Below are 18,937 nucleotides of genomic sequence, written 5' to 3' on the forward strand. Positions count from 1 at the left end.
GAATAATGCCTAAAAGCTGCTGTGTGACAATATGTACAGCTAACAAGCCAAAAAAAAACAGAAATAAGTTTTTATAAGCTGTCGAGCCGTAAAACCCAGCCTTTAAGGAGAAAAAAGTGGATTGCCGACTATGTTTCCCCCTAGTGGACGCAGTTTTACTAATAGTTGTACTACGAAAAGTTGCCTGTTTCCACTTTTGTGTCTTTAAACGCTCGTTTTTTGGGATCGACAGCTTATAAAAACGTTATTATTACGCCGGGTGGGCGTGGTTTTCAGGTTATCAAAATCTGGTCATGATTTCTACTGCTCCGTCCTATATAGCACTAAATAGAGTTGGCTGTATAGTTCTTGGATATACAGTAGATAACAAAATGTTATATAAACCACTAGAGAATAAACAATTCCCACCATTTTATTGCATCAAGAAACAAAGCCATTTGGCAGAACGTTTTGTATTAGCATACACCTTAAATGTGCATTTTAGGGTCAGAATTAAATCTTTAAACTTTCTAATTTTCAAATTCAGCTTAGATCAGTATCTAATGTCCCGAATGTATAAATCAACACGATCTTTGACCCTGTACTGACACAAATCATCTCTCTCACTCAGCATGTGTTCGTTCTGCTCAAGAGCCCTGCTCTACACCCCGAACAGATTCATACATATTTAATAACTCAGTCTGAGTCTTACACAAGACCCGATGCCCATCATATACACATTCACAAACACACATTTAATGAGAACACACCAGCACTGACGATGACCCCGGTGATTTTGTCAGGGGTGTGAGACGGGGACACAAATTCGTTAGGACAGTTGTGCGTTCAGCACATTTCGGACTCGGAGTACGAGACCTGAGTGTAGAAACGTTTTTTCGATGACATGTATTTTTTAAAGCCTTTAAATCCCATGTACTTCAAGAGGTCGTGTGTGTCCTGAGTGGGTGCTACTGCGAATCTGGTTTTACAGCAGATCCCCTCTGGTTGAACCGGAATTCTAATTTGTCTGTCATCCGTCGCCGGGACCTTCAGCAGATTATTATTACCGCTAAAAATTCACAATACACTGCATCATAGGACACGCACAGCAGACACAAGGGCTGTCAAATATTTGAGAGTTCTGAAAGCTCTCATGGAATGAAAAGATAACCTTCGCTGTCAGCATAAAGGTTTGGAGTAGGAGAGGTAAAGAAGAAAAGAGACACTGTTTACCATTTTCTTCAAACACGGGACACATGCCGACTACAAAAATACCTTCAAATCACATTCAGAGTTTGTTTAAGGAAATCTAATGAGGACTTTTTTAGTGAAAAACAACTGCCTCGGGTGTGTAGTTTTTCTGTTTATCAGCAGCTAGCTTTGCTCTGCCATTTGCATATACAGCACAACACTGTGTCTTAACCAGGGACGATGCAAGAACGTTTCATATACGGTACATTTTCCATTTGCGCTCACAGGCACAGAAATATTACACGAAACATCAAAAACATGTTTCTATATGAGTAAACAAAACAAAAACTAGACAACCGACAAATCGCAGTTTCGGCTGGTTAAAACACAATCCAGTAGATCACTAGCAACACCAAGGTCACAGGGTCGATTACCAGGTAACACAGAATTATTCTGTGCACGCATTATAAGTCAAATTTTGTGTTTGCAAATAGTTCAAATGTAACCTTCATGTGAATAATGGTATATCATGGTGTGGGTCTGCACTCTACCTGTCTGACTGGTGGTGATGTTGACGGTAACTTGCTGTTTTGGGGTTGGGCTCAGATCGGACACCCCGTTAACCGCCTCTATGCTGAAAGTGTAGTTGGTGTTGGACAGCAGGTCTGTGATCTGCACTTTAGGAATCGAGAGTCCGAACTGTCTGGGTACGAAATGGACGCTGCTGCTACAGGGGTTACATGTCTTGCCATCGCCCGCGCACTTCTTGCAATGGATGCTGTAGGTGACATCCCCTCGCCCGCCGGTGTCTCTCGGAGGACTCCATTCAAAGGTCACAGAGGTGTCATTGAGGGTGGAGATGGGGTTCTCTGGTGCTGATGGAGGCCCTGAGATAGAAAGAGGAAAAAAGTTTATTTCAGTTTCATCCGTTTGTACTTGAAGGAAATGTAGTGATAATGTATGAATGTACATTATGTACATTAAGAGGTGGCGCGGGTTGTAAAAATAGATAAAGTGGTGCATAATTTCATAAAAGCAGGACCCGCGGGTTGGAAAAAACCCTGACTGGCGCATCACCAGTGCATACTGATTGACAAAATCTATAAGAAACACCAACAAAAGGGGTCATTAAAGGGGTTATATCATGAAAATCTACAATTGGGTCCCTAGTGCTTCTATCAACCTAGAAAATGTGAAAAAGATCAACCCAGTAACTTAGTTTTGGTAAAACATTCTCTGCAAGCACGTGAAAAAATAGGCTCCCCCTGTGATGTCAGAAGGGGATAATACCATAATCTGCACTATCCAACAAAGACACTGCCATTTAGTGCAGAGATCAGCTCATTTGCGTTTAAAAGGACACATCCAAAATGGCACATTTTTGCTCACACCTACAAACTGCAATTTTAAAAACTATAATAAATCATCTATATAGTATTTTGAGCTAAAACATTCACATATGTACTCTGGAGAAACCAAAGATTTATTTTACATCTTAAAAAAAAATCTCAATTGTTTCTCCTGCAACAATGTCTAAAGTTTCTTTCTTTTGATATATTTACCGAGCCAGAAACCAGTTTGGTATGACTCTACACAAGTCTTGTTAAAAATAACCCCATCGCAGAGTAACTCCTATACTTTTCAAAACAAGACTCATGCTGTTCCTATGTGTCGTTTTAAAGCTGAGTGCTTCTCATATTATCAAATTGCAGTGCATTAAGGGTGTTTATCTGAAGCAAGGCATCTCTCCATCCATCGCAGGTGGACATGATAATGAGAGAATGAGAGAGTGGGATGCAAGGTGCTGGAAAGTGCTGCCAGGTGTTTTCTTTAATAGTGTGCCAGACCTGTAACTGCAGTACAGTCAGGTTTTTTAAACTACTCTGTTCAGCAGGGGTTCTGCACAGCGGCATGGGTCTTGTGTGATCATGTGGCACGAGAACGGGAAAAATGCAGCCAAAGGAGAAAGAGGAAGATTGTGAAGTCTGCACATATTCCACATGGACGCTTATTGTTTTTAATCAAGCCCGCTCGGCTCTATTCTTGGAAAGTGACGGATGCTTTCTCTGCTGTGCTCAAAGCGTCTGATGAGTCTGCAAAAGTGTTTCTGCATGAAGAAAATAATTAAATGAAGTGGGACTGGGGTGAAGGACTTTAAATGTGCAGATGACATTTCACCAGATCTACTGGCTGGCTCTAGATGTGTGTGTGTGTGTGTGTCTGTGTTTATGGTCTACTGTGAGGATGCAAGTCTGTACGATGCACAACCTACCGATCATTAAAGCCAATAAGAGATAAAATGTGTCTTTTGGTGGGTGCAACGAGCAAGTTAATTAAGTTCTGTTCAATTGAAACATTCAGTTATATTCACTGGTGTGTGTATCTGTGTGTTCTGTGAGCAGATCCATCTCGCTCTCTGTTCATTGCAAAGGCGTAGATTTGGTTTTAATATTGGGCGTATAGAGGAATAGTTTGGCCAAAAATGATATTAAACCCAAAATTTACTCACCCCCAAGCTGTTCGAGATGTATATGTCCATCATTTTTCATGCTAACCCATTTTCAGTTATTTTATTAAATATGGATATTTCTACAACAAAATGGCGCATATTACCCACAGGCCTTTGTTTATCATGGTGGAGCCGTTTGGATTTCTTTTGTGACGGATGGATGCACATTTTGTGGATTTGAAGAAATGAACCCTGTAATTTTACATTTGATTAACTGAAGAATCAAATATATTTTCTAAAATAACTGAAAATGTGTTTGCATGAAAAATGATGGACATATGGATCCAGATTAGGGGTTTAATATAATTTTTTTGGCCAAACTATCCCTTTAAGTATCAACTGTACATTCTGTTTTCCTGATTAATTGTATTAAAATGGTGGGTTGTAATTGCTAGTTTTGATTTTTGGGGGGGTTGTCTCCCCTCAACTCTCCCCCCCCCCCCCCCCCCCGAAATTAGGCCCCTGGTTCATTATGCATATTATGCAGAACATATGCAGTTTAAATACACCGATTTTCACCCTTAACTCTATAGCTATGTTCATATTGAGTGTGCATTTCATCATCCTAAATGGTAAATGGACTGCATTTATATAGCGCTTTTTTAACTGACCTATGGCCATCCAAAGCGCTTTACAATTAGCCTCACATTCACCCATTCACTCACACATTCATACACCGACGGCGGTGTCAGCCATGCAAGGCGCCATCCAGCTCGTCGGGAGCAGCTGGGGTTAGGTGTCTTGCTCAAGGACACCTCGACACTTGGTCCGGTGGAGCCGGGGATTGAACCACCAACCTTCCGGTTTGCAGACAACCTACATGAACCACTAGGCCACTGCCGTCCTCATGGTCTCTTCTTTAAATGTGCAATTTCAAGGCTCCTGGTCTCACCAAATGAAACTGAAAAAAACTGAATGTTTCCCTGATCTTACAAATTCGTAACTTCCTTACAAGATTCAAATTCAACTGCAAATCGGTGGCTAAAAGAATCGTAAAAGAAATTGTAAACAAAAAGCATACGATTATTAGGAAAAACAATACCCCTAAACCTAGCGGCTTCCGGTTTGAGAGCTGATCATACAAAAACGTATGAATGATTACGAGAAAATACGTAAAATACTGTAGTTACGAATTGCAATCTATCTTCTATTGTTTAAAATAAGTAACAGCCACTGCCCAGACTCACATTATTGGTCGAATGCTTAAAGGAATATTCCATTTTCTTAAAAGAAAAATCCAGATAATTTACTCACCACCATGTCATCCAAAATGTTGATGTCTTTCTTTGATCAGTCGAGAAGAAATTATGTTTTTTGAGGAAAACATTGCAGGATTTTTCTCATTTTAATGGACTTTAATGGACACCACCACTTAACACTTAACTCAACACTTAACAGTTTTTTTCAACGGAGTTTCAAAGGACTATAAACGATCCCAAACGAGGCATAAGGGTCTTATCTAGCAAAACGATTTTCATTTTTGACAATAAAATAATTTTAAAGCACAACTTCTCGTTTAAATCCGGTCGTCATGCGCTAGCGTGACCCGACGCAATACGTCATCACGTCAAGAGGTCACAGAGGACGAACGCGAAACTCCGCCCCAGTGTTTACAAATGTGGTGAAAGAGGACCGTTCCTACGTTGTTGTATGTCAACTGATACTAATTAATGTCTTTGTGTCAGTTTATTGTTTAAAATAGTCAGCAAACGTGAGTTTTATATTTGTAACACGTGACCTCCCTACGTCACTACGCATTTACGTTAGGTCGCGCTGGACCGGACCTAAACGAAAAGTTGTGCTTTAAAAGTGTATATTTGTTATTTTTCTTGTCAAAAATGACAATCGTTTTGCTAGATAAGACCCTTTTGTCTCGTTTGGGATCGTTTTTAGTTTTTTGAAACTCCGTTGAAAAAAAATGTTAAGTGTTGAATTAAGTGTTAATTGTTGGTGTCTATTAAACTCTATTAAAATGAGAAAAATCCTGCAATGTTTTCCTCAAAAAACATAATTTCATCTCGACTGAACAAAGAAAGACATCAACATTTTGGATGACATTGTGGTGAGTAAATTATCTGGATTTTTCTTTTAAGAAAATGGAATATTCCTTTAAACAAACATTAATACTAAGAACCACAGAGTGTTTACATTTAGTCAACATACTGTATTATTATTTTATATTTTCCTTGCCATATTAAACTTAGGCTAGTATTTTAACATAAAAAAGACACATTTAAAATTTAAGTGAGTGTAAATCGGATAGAGGAGGTAAATATGATGTAGTTCCATCTTTTCGCATGTGCGTGATTTATGACCGCTATCTGAGTAATCACATTACCGCATCATTTTTATTTCCCGGCACATGATTTCCATGTATAAACGCAGTCTCATATCGCTGCTGTTGCCCCTAATTTATTTCATCATTACATTAGGCAAGCGTGTTGTGAGTGTGTGTTTATTTTGGTGTGCGACAATAGTTTGTGTGTGCCCGTGCTGTTCAATATTACAATCGAAGGTCATTAAAAACATGCATATGTTTTGCTGCATGCGTGATTTGTTTAATCAGATGAGTGAGCCTGATAATGAAGGTCTTTCTTTATTTTCAAAGTGTTGTAAAAGAACATACAGGCCATGATTTCTCCTTTGTTGTATGTAAGGTGACCTCAGCCATTGTGTAAATGTAGCAGTAAACATCCAATCTCATGTGATGTCTGATAATAAGACAGTGATGGAGGTGAAAATGTATGGCGGTTAGTCTATAAGAATAAATAAGGAAAACAGCCTCCAGTCTAACTCGAGCATCTGTCCTCATTTATTCATCTATCCATATGTCTGTTTATTCATCCATCCATGCATTCATTCATGCCTAACTACATCTATCTATATGTTCATTCAACATCTATCTATTCATTAATCAGTACATCAATCTATAAATCTATCCTTTTTACCATCCATCCATCAATCAATCAATCTATAAATCTATGCATTTTTCCATCTATCCATCCATTCACTTATAATTGTCGTGTTGGGTCACTCACTAGTGCAGGCCATTGACCGTGGGTCCATGTCAGCTCTGTAAAATCCCTTCTCGCAGGAGCACTCGGAGGCCTTCTCCTGATGGGAGTAACTATGAGGAGGACACTTGGTGCAGTACGCTTCCATCAAAGTGGCCTTGTAGGTTCCTGGCCTGCAGGCTGGAAGACAGAAACATAAGAGGAGAAAAGATTAAATACACATCAAAGCCCTGCTTGAAGACACAAAGTCATTCAGTATGAGTCTAAAGTTGCCAATATAGTTAAATCACGATAGCCATTTAAAACAAAGCGTGGTTCAACAGCTCTATACAGGTTGACCAAGATAGTATACCAGGTCGATGTATCACTCGCAAGGGGGTCACACCAGACGAAAAGCGCTGCGGACAACTCATAGGTATTGTACACCGGAAGTGCACATTAAATAGCCCAAGCTTAGTCAGATAGCATCTCCTTCAAAATGCTAATTATACGTTAGCAGCCAATGTTAATCGCTAACGATTTGGGACAAATATGATGTCATTTAATGTTAAACTATTCGAGTTGCTCTCTGTGGCGCGACAGGGATTTGATCAACATCCTGAGTCATAGCGGACAGCTGCCGCCAGGCGCCGCCTGTGTGCGTACATTCATAGAAAGTAATATATTCTGTTTTTAGATTCATGGCGCGGCGCTTCTCGTCCGGTGTGCGACCCCCTTCACTCTGTGTTTAAGCTTTTTATGTTCTCTTTCTTGCTTTGCCTAAACTTAAATACTCGGCCATTTCTTATTTTCTGGAATGTTACGACATCCCAAGTTCTGTAAAAATGGGTCAGTCGACACGGACTTAAATAACCAGCGGAGAAAAACGAGCTTGAGTGCAGGAATTACAAATAGTTTCTTGTAGCAGAGCATCCCTTAAGGAGTTCACAGAACCCAAACACATCCCAGAGACCTGAATTCACATCCCACCATCTCCCTTCCTCAAGATACAAACCGAATACGTTTACCAATCCGAGAATGACAACACGGTCAACTTCCCAATTTGTGGGCATTTTGCAGGATGTATCTCATTGTCTTTTATGTTTTTTTAAACTCATCTTTTTGCATATGCATCTCACATTCACTTGTTTGCATCAAAGCCCCAATGGATGACCCAATTTTTCAGCCCCTCAGAGGAGCCGAGCTAAAACGCGGGGAAGGATTCAGCCTTTTACCCAATTACGAATGCGTAGCTTTTACATAAACACAGGCTTGAGAGAGAGAGGGAGCTTGTGAAGGAGTAAATGCAAAGGCAAGGCATTAGTACGGCGTTAGCTGCGTGCTAGCTCAAGGCGCCCATAAAAAAACACCACACAGGCTTCTGCATATTCTAATGTATGTAAATTTAGAGGCCGGTGTGAATGTTAATGAATTGAAAAGGGCATATTTATTTGATTGCCTTGCTGCTTGGCACTCGTTGAGGGGATGGTGGTGGGAGGAAGCGGTTTGTGATGGCGCGTCTCAGGGGTAGAGACGTAAATCCACGGTGCAGTTAAGGCAAGAGCGCTTGCAATCTGCACCACGAGCAAATTAGACAATCCTGCTGGCTGCCGAGGTCAAGCTATCGCTAGTGTCGGAAACGCAATTCAATTGATGGATCAATGCAATGATGAATTTATCCTCGGCTTGATTGCCTGTGCGAGCGGTGAAGGTCACAGATTTAATCAAGGCACGCAGCTCCCCTCCTCACCCATAAATCCACACCCAGGAAAGATCGACGGGCTCGGCATGCACGCGATGATCCAATATGGACCTCGATTTCTTTACATTCTTATGATGCTCACTACCTACTTTCTTTGCTTAAGAACGGATTGTGATCTTAAATAAATAAAAAAATTTCTACATAAAGTAGGGACAACTAGAATTAATTAACCACAAAATACATACACGACCGTTTAAAAGTCAAAAATATGGCCTTCGGGCCCAACATGGCCCACAGAAATGTCCAATCTGGCCCGCATGATGCTTTCAACAGTATTATTAAATATTAAATACATATTATAAAGGGACACTCGACTTTTTTGCTCATTTTCTAGCTCCCCTAGAGTTAAATAATTTATTTTTACCGCTTTGGAATCCATTCAGCTGATCTCCGGGTCTGGCGGGACCACTTTTAGCATAGCTTAGCATAATCCATTGAATCTGATTAGACCATTAGCATCGCGCTAAAAAATGACCAAAGAGTTTCGTAATTTTTCCTATTTACCATGGCTGCAGGAGGTACAATGATATTACGCAGTGCCTGAAAGTAGTCCCCAGCTATTGAACGTTACCAAGGGGACTACTTTCAGGCGCTGCTTAATATCATTGCGCCTGCTGCAGCCATGTTACGACAGCATAGTCCTTGATTATTACGCCAGAATAAGAGTATAGTTCCTAGATACCATATCAGCCTATAAAATCAAAAATGTTAATTTTTTTTATTTTCTGTTGAACTTACTACACGATGTAGGAAAAATGTTGAAACTCTAGTTATGTTTGAGCGCAATGCTAATGGTCTAATATGATTCAATGGATTATGCTAAGCTATGCTAAAAGTGGTACCGCCAGACCCAGGGATCGGCTGAATGGATATCAAAACTGTAAAAATCAAATGTTTAACTCTAGGGGAGCTAGAAAATGAGCATATTTTTAAAAAGTGGAGTGTCCCTTTAAAAACCCTTTCAGGCTCGACGCCGCAATCCTGATTGGTGAGTGTCTAGATCAGTTTCAATAGAAGACATACGAAAAGCGGCAAAACATGGACGGTTTAACAGGAAAAACAAAGATGCCCCCAAAAATCCAGCCATTCCACGCGCCAGCTGCGCGCTGTTTCTACCTTACAAGCCCCACACTTTCACTAAAGAATTGTACCAGCTGATTGAACCAGCAATCCCTCCGTTTCACAGCTCTGATTCGAATAAAACATCTCTTGGATTCATTTTATTGCCTTCTAAATAGTCACAGTAAACAAACTGGTTCAAATTAAGTTTGAGTGTTTGTTAGGCTTGAGTGTGTTGGGCCTTTTGTTGGGTTGTTAAAGCTGAAGAGAGAAGAAGAAAGAGATGGAAACAGAGATGAGTAGGGTGAAACAGGGGCAGCTCTGCTCTCAGGAAGCCTAATCAGAGGCTGAGTGTCTGGGGTGAAAGCTGGGCACTCTGCCCCTGCACTGGAGAGGTTTGGACTGCTGAAGTGGGTTGCCTGGCTCCACTTGCTGGCACCGGTCCACGGCGGTATCAGAACTCACAGGCATTCTGACCACACGCACACAAATCTGGAGCAAACATACTGTACACAGGCCCTCGCGACCGCAGGAAATTCCCTTTAGCTAACAATCTTCGAAAGACTTTCAAAGTTTTGCTGAGTGAAGTAGTGTGACCTCCCGCATCTGTTTAGATGACTTTCAAAGGACCAGTTTTACCGCAACCCAAGCAGTGAATAAAATACAGCGGGCTAGGGATTGAATGGTCGTAATTCGTGCATACGGCCAAACCTAAATTATCTAGCAAATCAGAGCGAAACAGTGGAAATTGCACATGTTTATGTCATGCTGCTTAGAGAAGCCCAATGTTTATTTGAATGGGAGTGCCTGGAGACCCTAAACCTCACAAATTATACAGGCCTTCTTTAAAGGGATAGTACACACAAAAACGTCAATCCTATCATTTACTTTCCCTTACATTGATCCAAACATTTTTGAGATGTTAGTGACAGACTCGGTCGCAAGTTAACATTCTTTAAAATGTTAAAAATGAAAGGGGCTGATGGATGAAATTATGACTGGGCTTTAGTAAAGCTGGTGTGAGAGGAGATATTCTTTGGATGTTTTTACAGGTGTAAGTGAGAGCCGACTAGATACACTGCAATTCCACAGTGCAGTTCAACAACACATCCATAGCAGTCCTCACATTACAGTATGTAGAGCCAAAAGAGAACCAGAACCGGTGCCTGAAGATACTTCAGTCAAACGCTAATGATGTGTCACACACGAATATCTCTCATAGGAAACATAAATGAACACAACAGTAAGGTTCCTCACACAGTTCTAACATCAGTATTTCTCAAGAAGATATATAACACACAGTCTTTAAAGGGGACATATCATAATCTGACTTTTCCATGTTTAAGTGCTATACAGTAATTGGGTCCCCAGTGTTTCCGTCAAACTAGAAAACATGCAAAAGAACAACCCAGTAACTTAGTTTTGGTAAACCATTCTTTGCAAGCATGTGAAAAAATAGGTCATTGAAATCTGGCTCCCCTTGTGATGTCAGAAGGGGGTAATACCGGCCCTTAATCTGCAATATCCAACCACAGTACTCCCATTTAGTGCATAGATCAGCACATTTGCATTTTAAAGGACACACCTACAAAAATGGCAATTTTAACATGCTATAATATATTATTTTATTATATATTAAACTTTTCATACATACTCTGGGGACATCAAATATTTATTTTACATCTTTAAAGTCTTGTGAAACATCCCCTTTAAATAGAGCAGATTATTTGTCTTTGCTATAGTCATTAATTGGACTAAACTGTCATTCAAGCGAGACCCAAGTGACTTTGCATGACCCACCTTATCCCACTTTGTGACCCATAAGTGGATCTCGACCCACAGTTTGATAACACCTGATATAGAGCTTTCTCCTTGACAGCCGCAATATTTAATTCGATTTATTTAATTTAATATAGCGCTTTTCACAAAGAACAACAAAAGCAAGAACAAAAGCATGACAGGAAATGTAAAACATAACGGCCGCTCCACCCAACAACGCATGCTTAGGTAGTAAATCACAAGGCAAGGGGAAGCGAACGCAACAAAAACTACATCTCAGATATCTCCACGAGGTTTGCCCCATTAAAAATTCATACCATCTGACTCCAGCTCTTTGTTTATGGCAATCAATAGCTTTTAGATATGATTCCTAAACAGAAGAACATGGAAAACATGACGCTTCGCAGAGGTGAAAGATGGTGAAAACGATCCACTCACGTTGTTTATGAGATGAACGTAATCGTTATTTTAATTTACCGAGTGGCGCTCATGTGTGGAATTTGATTACGACATTGCTAAAATACTTTATGGGCGAAGAATTTTATGACGTTCGATAATTGTGCGCTGCATTATAATAATGTTAGCAAAGGAAGGAAAGAATGGATGAGGGATGAGATGGAGTAGATATAAAATAGGATTTATGTTGAGTGTATGAATCCATTTAACGAACATGAATGGTCTGATCTCAGCAGTAATGAGATCAACGACCACGTAAGTAATCAATTACAAAATGAGAAAATCGCATACAAACTCTTCACTTTTCCATTTCTTCATCTGATTTAACTTCCTATGTGGCTAGAACAAAAGTCAAACCGAAGCGGACAGCCCAAACATACGCCCTGATGAAGTATGACCCCATAGGGGTAGTCGACTGCAAAGCTGTCACGTTGCATCGATGTATCGCTGATTATAATCTAAACAAATTTTCACCATGCTAATTGGCTATCACGGCAGTAAACAGGCGGAACGGATTTCAACAACGTCTCTCTTTATCCAATCAGACTTCAGAGCAGAGGTGTGCATTTTTCAATTACTGGCCTTTGTTCTGACAGAAAATTACCAACGTCGTAGCCGTCACTTCGATCATACATAATGTAACAGTCGTTGTTATCTTTTAAGAAAATGACAGTAAGCAAACCCACGCCTCCGCAATAACGGTGTTCGCAAAAGCTACCTCGCATAAGCATCAATAAAAGCACTGCTATTTGCCAGGCAAAGATGAGGTGCATGCTTCTATACTGAGCACTCATGAATAAAGCCATTGCTTTCCCATTTTTCCAGCTAAAAGCTAATCGCTGTATTATCATCTGCACTGGAATCAAATCAGATGGTTTAACAATGTGAATCTTTCAAAAAAATAACTATGTGTTAAAAACAACACATTATTGTTGATTTTGGGACAACACACGAAATGCGTTGTCCCAGAATCCACCCATCTCTGTGTTATTATTGAAACAACACATTTACTGTTACTTTTAACACAACTTGTGTTATATTTTAACACAAAATCAACACAAAATTACACATAAAGTGTTAAAAGCTTAACGCACAAAGATGCGGAAAAAAATTAACACATCCTTTCTAAGGGTGACCAGGGTTTTTAACCAGGGGACCCCTAAGGGGCCCCGAACCTAAGCTAGGTTCAAAATATTCATCTGATAAGCATATAATTTGGTAATTGTAGTATACATACACGTAATGTTACATACACGTTAACAGGAAACATCTAGCGTTTTAAATGTAAGGTCCCTGGTTGGCTGAGAGTCTGGATGAGGGGGTCTGTGAATTATAAAATAAATATTAAAGGGATAGTCCACCTACTATGAAAGTGAATGGGGCTCATGATCTGTTTGGCAAAAAAAAAAATCAAAATATCTTTCTTTGTGTTCATCAAAACAAAGAAATTTATACAGGTCTGTAACAACATGAGGGAGAGTAAATGATTAAATAATATTTAGTGCTGGGCAAAGATTAATCGCATACAAAATAAAAGTGTTTTTTGCATAATATATGTGTGTGTACTGTGTGTAATTATTATGTATTTTTAACCACACACACATACATATATTTTTTAAATAATAACAATATAAAATATTACAAAAATAAATAATTTTTTTTGGTATAATATATGAGTGTGTGCTGTGTCTGTGTAATTATTAATCATTCATGTATGTATTTAAGAAACATTTATTTATTTATTTATTTTTAATGTATTTATTTATTTATTTATTTTTGTAATATTCTATATTGTTATTATTTAAAAAAATATATGTGTGTGTGTGGTTAAAAATACATAATAATTACACACAGTACACACACATATATTATGCAAAAAACACTTTTATTTTGTATGCGATTAATCACGATTAATCTTTGCCCAGCACTAAAAATCATTTAATCATTTACTCTCCCTCATGTTGTTACAAACCTTTAAAAAAATTTTGTTTTGATGAACACGAAGAAAGATATTTTGACAAGTTTTTGTTACCAAACCGATCATGAGCCCCATTCACTTCCATAGTAGGAAAGAGACTACTATGACAGTAAATGGGGTTCATATTCCTCAAAATATCTTCCTTCCATCAAAACAAATACATTTATACAGGTTTGTAACAACATGAGGAAGAGTAAATGATAAAATATTTTTTAGTGCTGGGCAAAGATTAATCGCATACAAAATAAAAGTGTTTTTTGCATAATATATGTGTGTGTACTGTGTGTAATTATTATGTATTTTTAACCACACACACATACATATATTTTTTAAATAATAACAATATAAAATATTACAAAAATAAATATTTTTTTTGGTATAATATATGAGTGTGTGCTGTGTGTAATTATTATTCATTAACATTTATTTATTTATTTTAAGGTATTTATTTATTTTTGTAATATTCTATATTGTTTTTATTTAAAAAATATATAGTGTGTGTGGTTAAAAATACATAATAATTACACACAGTACACACACACATATTATGCAAAAAACACTTTTATTTTGTATGCGATTAATCACGATTAATCTTTGCCCAGCACTAAAAATCATTTAATCATTTACTCTCCCTCATGTTGTTACAAACCTGTAAAAAATTATTTGTTTTGATGAACACGAAGAAAGATATTTTGAAAAATGTTTGTTACCGAACCGATCATGAGCCCCATTCACTTCCATAGTAGGAAAGAGAATACTATGACAGTAAATGGGGTTTATATTCCTCAAAATATCTTCCTTCCATCAAAACAAATACATTTCTACAGGTTTGTAACAACATGAGGGTGAGTAAATGATGAGAGAATTTTCATTTTTGTCTGAACTATCCCATTAAAAGTGGACATGAAGCGGCAATCGGGTGGCTAGACAAGTCCAATACGCCTTAAGCTGCTTTATATATATACAGATGTGTCAATCAAGCCATTTCCAAAACAGTCCGGGATATACCGAGGCTTTTTCCCAACAAGTGTGAAATTCATATGTAATACAATCACATCCTGAGAGAGCAATACCTAGTCCCCAGGCAAAACGAGTGTGTGCGTGTGACAAAAAGAGAATGCAGTGTGTCTCGGTGTCTCTCGCCACCTCGGGCAGAGAAATAGAAATCACACACTACTAGATAACTGTGAATTACATCCAGGAGGATGACATCATTACTGGAGCGCGCACACACGTACACACACACATGCTCACAAAAGGTTGGTAATCACTAGCAGCAAGTTGCTTCCTGGCCTATGTGTGATAAGGCTGTGTGTAGTGTCATCTGTTTCACATAGACACACGGCTATGAAGAGTGATGTTACAGCATCATATGATATCAGGGCATGGAAGATCCCTTCGCACTCATGATAGAGAGTCTGATCGCCCATAAACACACTAGATAAGTGTTAATATTGGCCTTCCACTAAATGTACTCAGACTGTACTGTATATTACATTATTTTAATGCAATCTTAAAAAAAATCATGTCTGGAATTTTATACTAATCTCTATTTACTAGAAAGCAGAGTAACAGATATGCTCACAGAACATGCTTGAAAGTTAATGCAGGCTTAGTATATAATGCATACTGTACGGCGTTGTGTACTGTATGCTAGTTTTTAAATATTTTAAAAAGTATGCAGTGCATATTTTTATATATTTATTTCAACAGGGACAATGTGCAAAAATATTAATTAAAGATGCCGTACACCAGATTTAGCTTAATGGAATAGTCAATTTTCTTAAAAGAAAAATCCAGATAATTTACTCACCACCATGTCTTCCAAAATGATGATGTCTTTCTTTGTTCAGTCGAGAAGAAATTATGTTTTTTGAGGAAAACATTGCAGGATTTTTCTCATTTTAATGGACTTTAATAGAGCCCAACATTTAATACTTAATACTTAACAGTTTTTTTTCAACGGACTATAAACGATCCCAAACGACAAGAAAAATAAAAAATATGCTCTTTTAAACCACAAATTTTCGTCTAGATCCGGTCGTGATACGTCAGCGTGACCCCACGCAATACGTCATGACGTCAAGAGGTCACAGAGGACGAACGCGAAACTCCGCCCCAGTGTTTACAAGTGTGTTGAAAGAGGACCGTTCCTACGTTGTTGTCAACTGATACTAATTAATGTCTTTGTGTCAGTTTATTGTTTACAATGGTCCGCAAATGTGCGTTTTATATATGTAACACGTGACCTCCCTACGTCACTACGCATTTAAGTTAGGTCACGCTGGACCGGACCTAGACGAAAAGTTGTGGTTTAAAAGAGCCTATTTTTTATTTTTCTTGTCAAAAATGACAAGCGTTTCGCTAGATAAGACCCTTATGCCTCGTTTGGGATCGTTTAGAGTCCGTTGAAACTCCGTTGAAAAAAACTGTTAAGTGTCGAGTTAAGTATTAAATGTTGGGCTCTATTAAACTCCATTAAAATGAGAAAAATCCTGCAATGTTTTCCTCAAAAAACATAATTTCTTCTCGACTGAACAAAGAAAGACATCAACATTTTGGATGACATGGTGGTGAGTAAATTATCTGGATTTTTCTTTTAAGAAAATTGACTATTCCTTTAATCTAGTTTCCATCTGCAGTCCCCGAGCAGGTGAATTGCAATACAGAATATACAATAAAATGTAATTAATTATTCAAAAAACACAATTCATTCATTCACTCAACCATTCCCCATTATATTCACCAATCCAATTAAATTACTACAATAAAACATCACAAAAATATCATATTTACATAAAGTTATCTATGCTGACACGACTGATTTCCAGTTTTAGACCAATCCATTAAATAACCCCAAATACTTTTTTAGTCATTTGTAATGACTGGAAGTTTTGAAATATCTGTTTTTTATATTAAGTATTGTTGATCCTGTATAGTCATTTTACATGACTTAGATAGTTTTGTCTTAATGACTATTCCAGATCTCTAAATCGTGGGTCTTCAACAGGGGATCCGGGCCCCTTGGGGGTCCGTGGTGGTATTACTGGATGTCCTCCAAAAATAAAATTGGGTATCAGACCAAAATGCCTTTACGCTAATAACACAGATGATAAAAAACAAAATGAAGGTTCCCATAAATATAAAACTATTCAAATGAAGTATGTTAACAGTATGTATCTTTGAATACAAAATTATAATAATATATATATAAAGTTTGGTTCCAAGGCTTAAATCAAAACAAACCAACTGCACTTTGATTGATATTAATTAAAATGCATCAAAAAACAACATTATTGAAAAATTAAAAAAAAAGAGTTATCTCGTTTTGAAACCAAACTCTTCATATATTTGTAAGGTAACCACCATAACAAAGTACTAAGTGTCCCTTAGGGTGGTCCTTATTTTTCAACTTTTTAAAGTTCATGCTCTCACCCCACCGATATGTTTGAAAAAAATAATCAAATAAATAAATTGGGCAAAATTTTGTCAATATTAATTCAATTTTAGAGGTTGCTCAAGACCTTGAAAGTTTATCACATTCGCGTATTATGTGATACTTTGTGCTAGCATGTATAATTGTTTAATAATATATACGTATGGCGGCAATGGACTTGATAATGCTCCATGCAATAAAAACTCCTGTCTTAGTTGTGATATGTCTTTCAAAGCAAGAAAGCTTCAATGTGAATGAAGCACAATAGACAATATACACTGAGACAATGGCTGAAGCAACTGAAGCAAGTCCGCTATGGTTACTCGGATCAGAAGAGACTGAAATAACTGGAACAAAGTTACCCTCCAAGAAGCAAGTTTTATGTGTGTTGTGCGTTTTTAAATGGTACAGTTTTTGCAAAAATATGTGATTTCAGAAGAATTCAAAGGCTTTGAGCAACCTTTAGATATTGTAGGAACAATTCAAAATTTAGCACAATGTGTTTTTATTGATATCCTTATACATTTAGGTGGTGAGAATTGAACATTTAAAAAAAAAAACTCATTATAAGGAGGACCACCCTGCCCCTCATCTTTATCCAATAAGGGGGTCCTTGGCCTGATAAATGTTGAAGACCTCTGATCTAAAAGATAAATGCATGGATACTGTATTATTTCACTTATCTTGAATGAAATCCAATTGGTTGTCAAAATGTCATCGAAAATTGCATTGCTGCAGGAGTCCTTTTAACATTTGTTTAACAAGTCCCTTAGACATTCACTTAGCCTGTGAAAACAGATGTGATTGGCTCATGTGGTTGCCAGGGCAATGTCATATAACTTTCTCATTTTACAATCTTGCCCCTTAAGCAAAATCTTTCTATGGGATTACGCACCAGGTCTCTATAGAACTTCAATAGAGAAAACGTCAATAGACGTGAAGTGGGAGATAATAGGATTTGACTCGTCTTAAAGCCTGAGGGCCCACTGTCAGGGTCGTAGACACCCAGCATGCAAACACGCTCATAACTTCATCCGCACTTTGGTTACAGGCACCGTAGACGCGCAGGTCAGGCCATTATAGCTATCTGATCACGGTGCGAGGTGCACTTGAACAAATAACCTCTGAGCTCGGATCGAATGACGGTTTATTCACTGATATCTTTCGAAACGCAGGTGGTACGTAATGTTATTTAAAAGTAAACAACTGGACTGTATCCGCCAATCACATTCAAATCTCAGGATATGAAAAACATGGCACGCAATTGTTCCTGCCTCCAATAAACGTCGGAGAGATAAAGGGATTCAATTTCATACCCTAGCGTTAGATTTCCGAGAACTCTCTTTGTCATTCGGAGCCGTAACTGCGGGGCCTCTACCTGTATTTCCATTTACTGTTTATGATTTCATAAAACCACTCCCTGAGCATATTAGAGTTGGACATTGACATAAGGAGTTGCTCCTGAAGGGTTCTAACATTGACAGCGCTCATTTTTCACAAGACACTGGAGTGTTTCTGGCAGGCTGCACAACAGACGGATCTCCGCAGGAATGACGACGACATAGTGGAGTGAGATGTTAAATCAAAGCTCTTTGTTTTCCTCTCGACGTTTAATACCTGTGACAGATGTGTCGTTAACGTTACAAAAAATATATATAATGCGTGCGTCGGCAGATCACTGTAGAGACGACGCAATCAGGTGCACGTCCCAGAAACTAATAGCCTAGAACAAACTAAATTAGCAGCACGCAAACACTGTGCTGTGTTTCGTGTATTCAGCAATTAAAATCCCCAT

General features: G+C 38.2%; 1 protein-coding gene across 1 annotated transcript in view; it reads right to left on the reverse strand.

Moving 5' to 3' along the window:
* The window catches only part of epha4b (eph receptor A4b), a 186,350-nt gene that overhangs the window by 83,380 nt on the left and 84,033 nt on the right, over positions 1-18,937 (reverse strand). Inside the window, exons 4-5 of the mRNA XM_065267044.1 lie at positions 6,718-6,873; positions 1,722-2,057 (exon numbers count right to left, since the gene is read on the reverse strand). Of these exons, the coding sequence (XP_065123116.1) occupies positions 1,722-2,057; positions 6,718-6,873 (492 nt within the window). The remainder of the gene's footprint in view (positions 1-1,721; positions 2,058-6,717; positions 6,874-18,937) is intronic.

The sequence above is a fragment of the Paramisgurnus dabryanus genome, chromosome 6, assembly GCF_030506205.2.
Source record: "Paramisgurnus dabryanus chromosome 6, PD_genome_1.1, whole genome shotgun sequence".
Taxonomy (NCBI): domain Eukaryota; kingdom Metazoa; phylum Chordata; class Actinopteri; order Cypriniformes; family Cobitidae; genus Paramisgurnus; species Paramisgurnus dabryanus.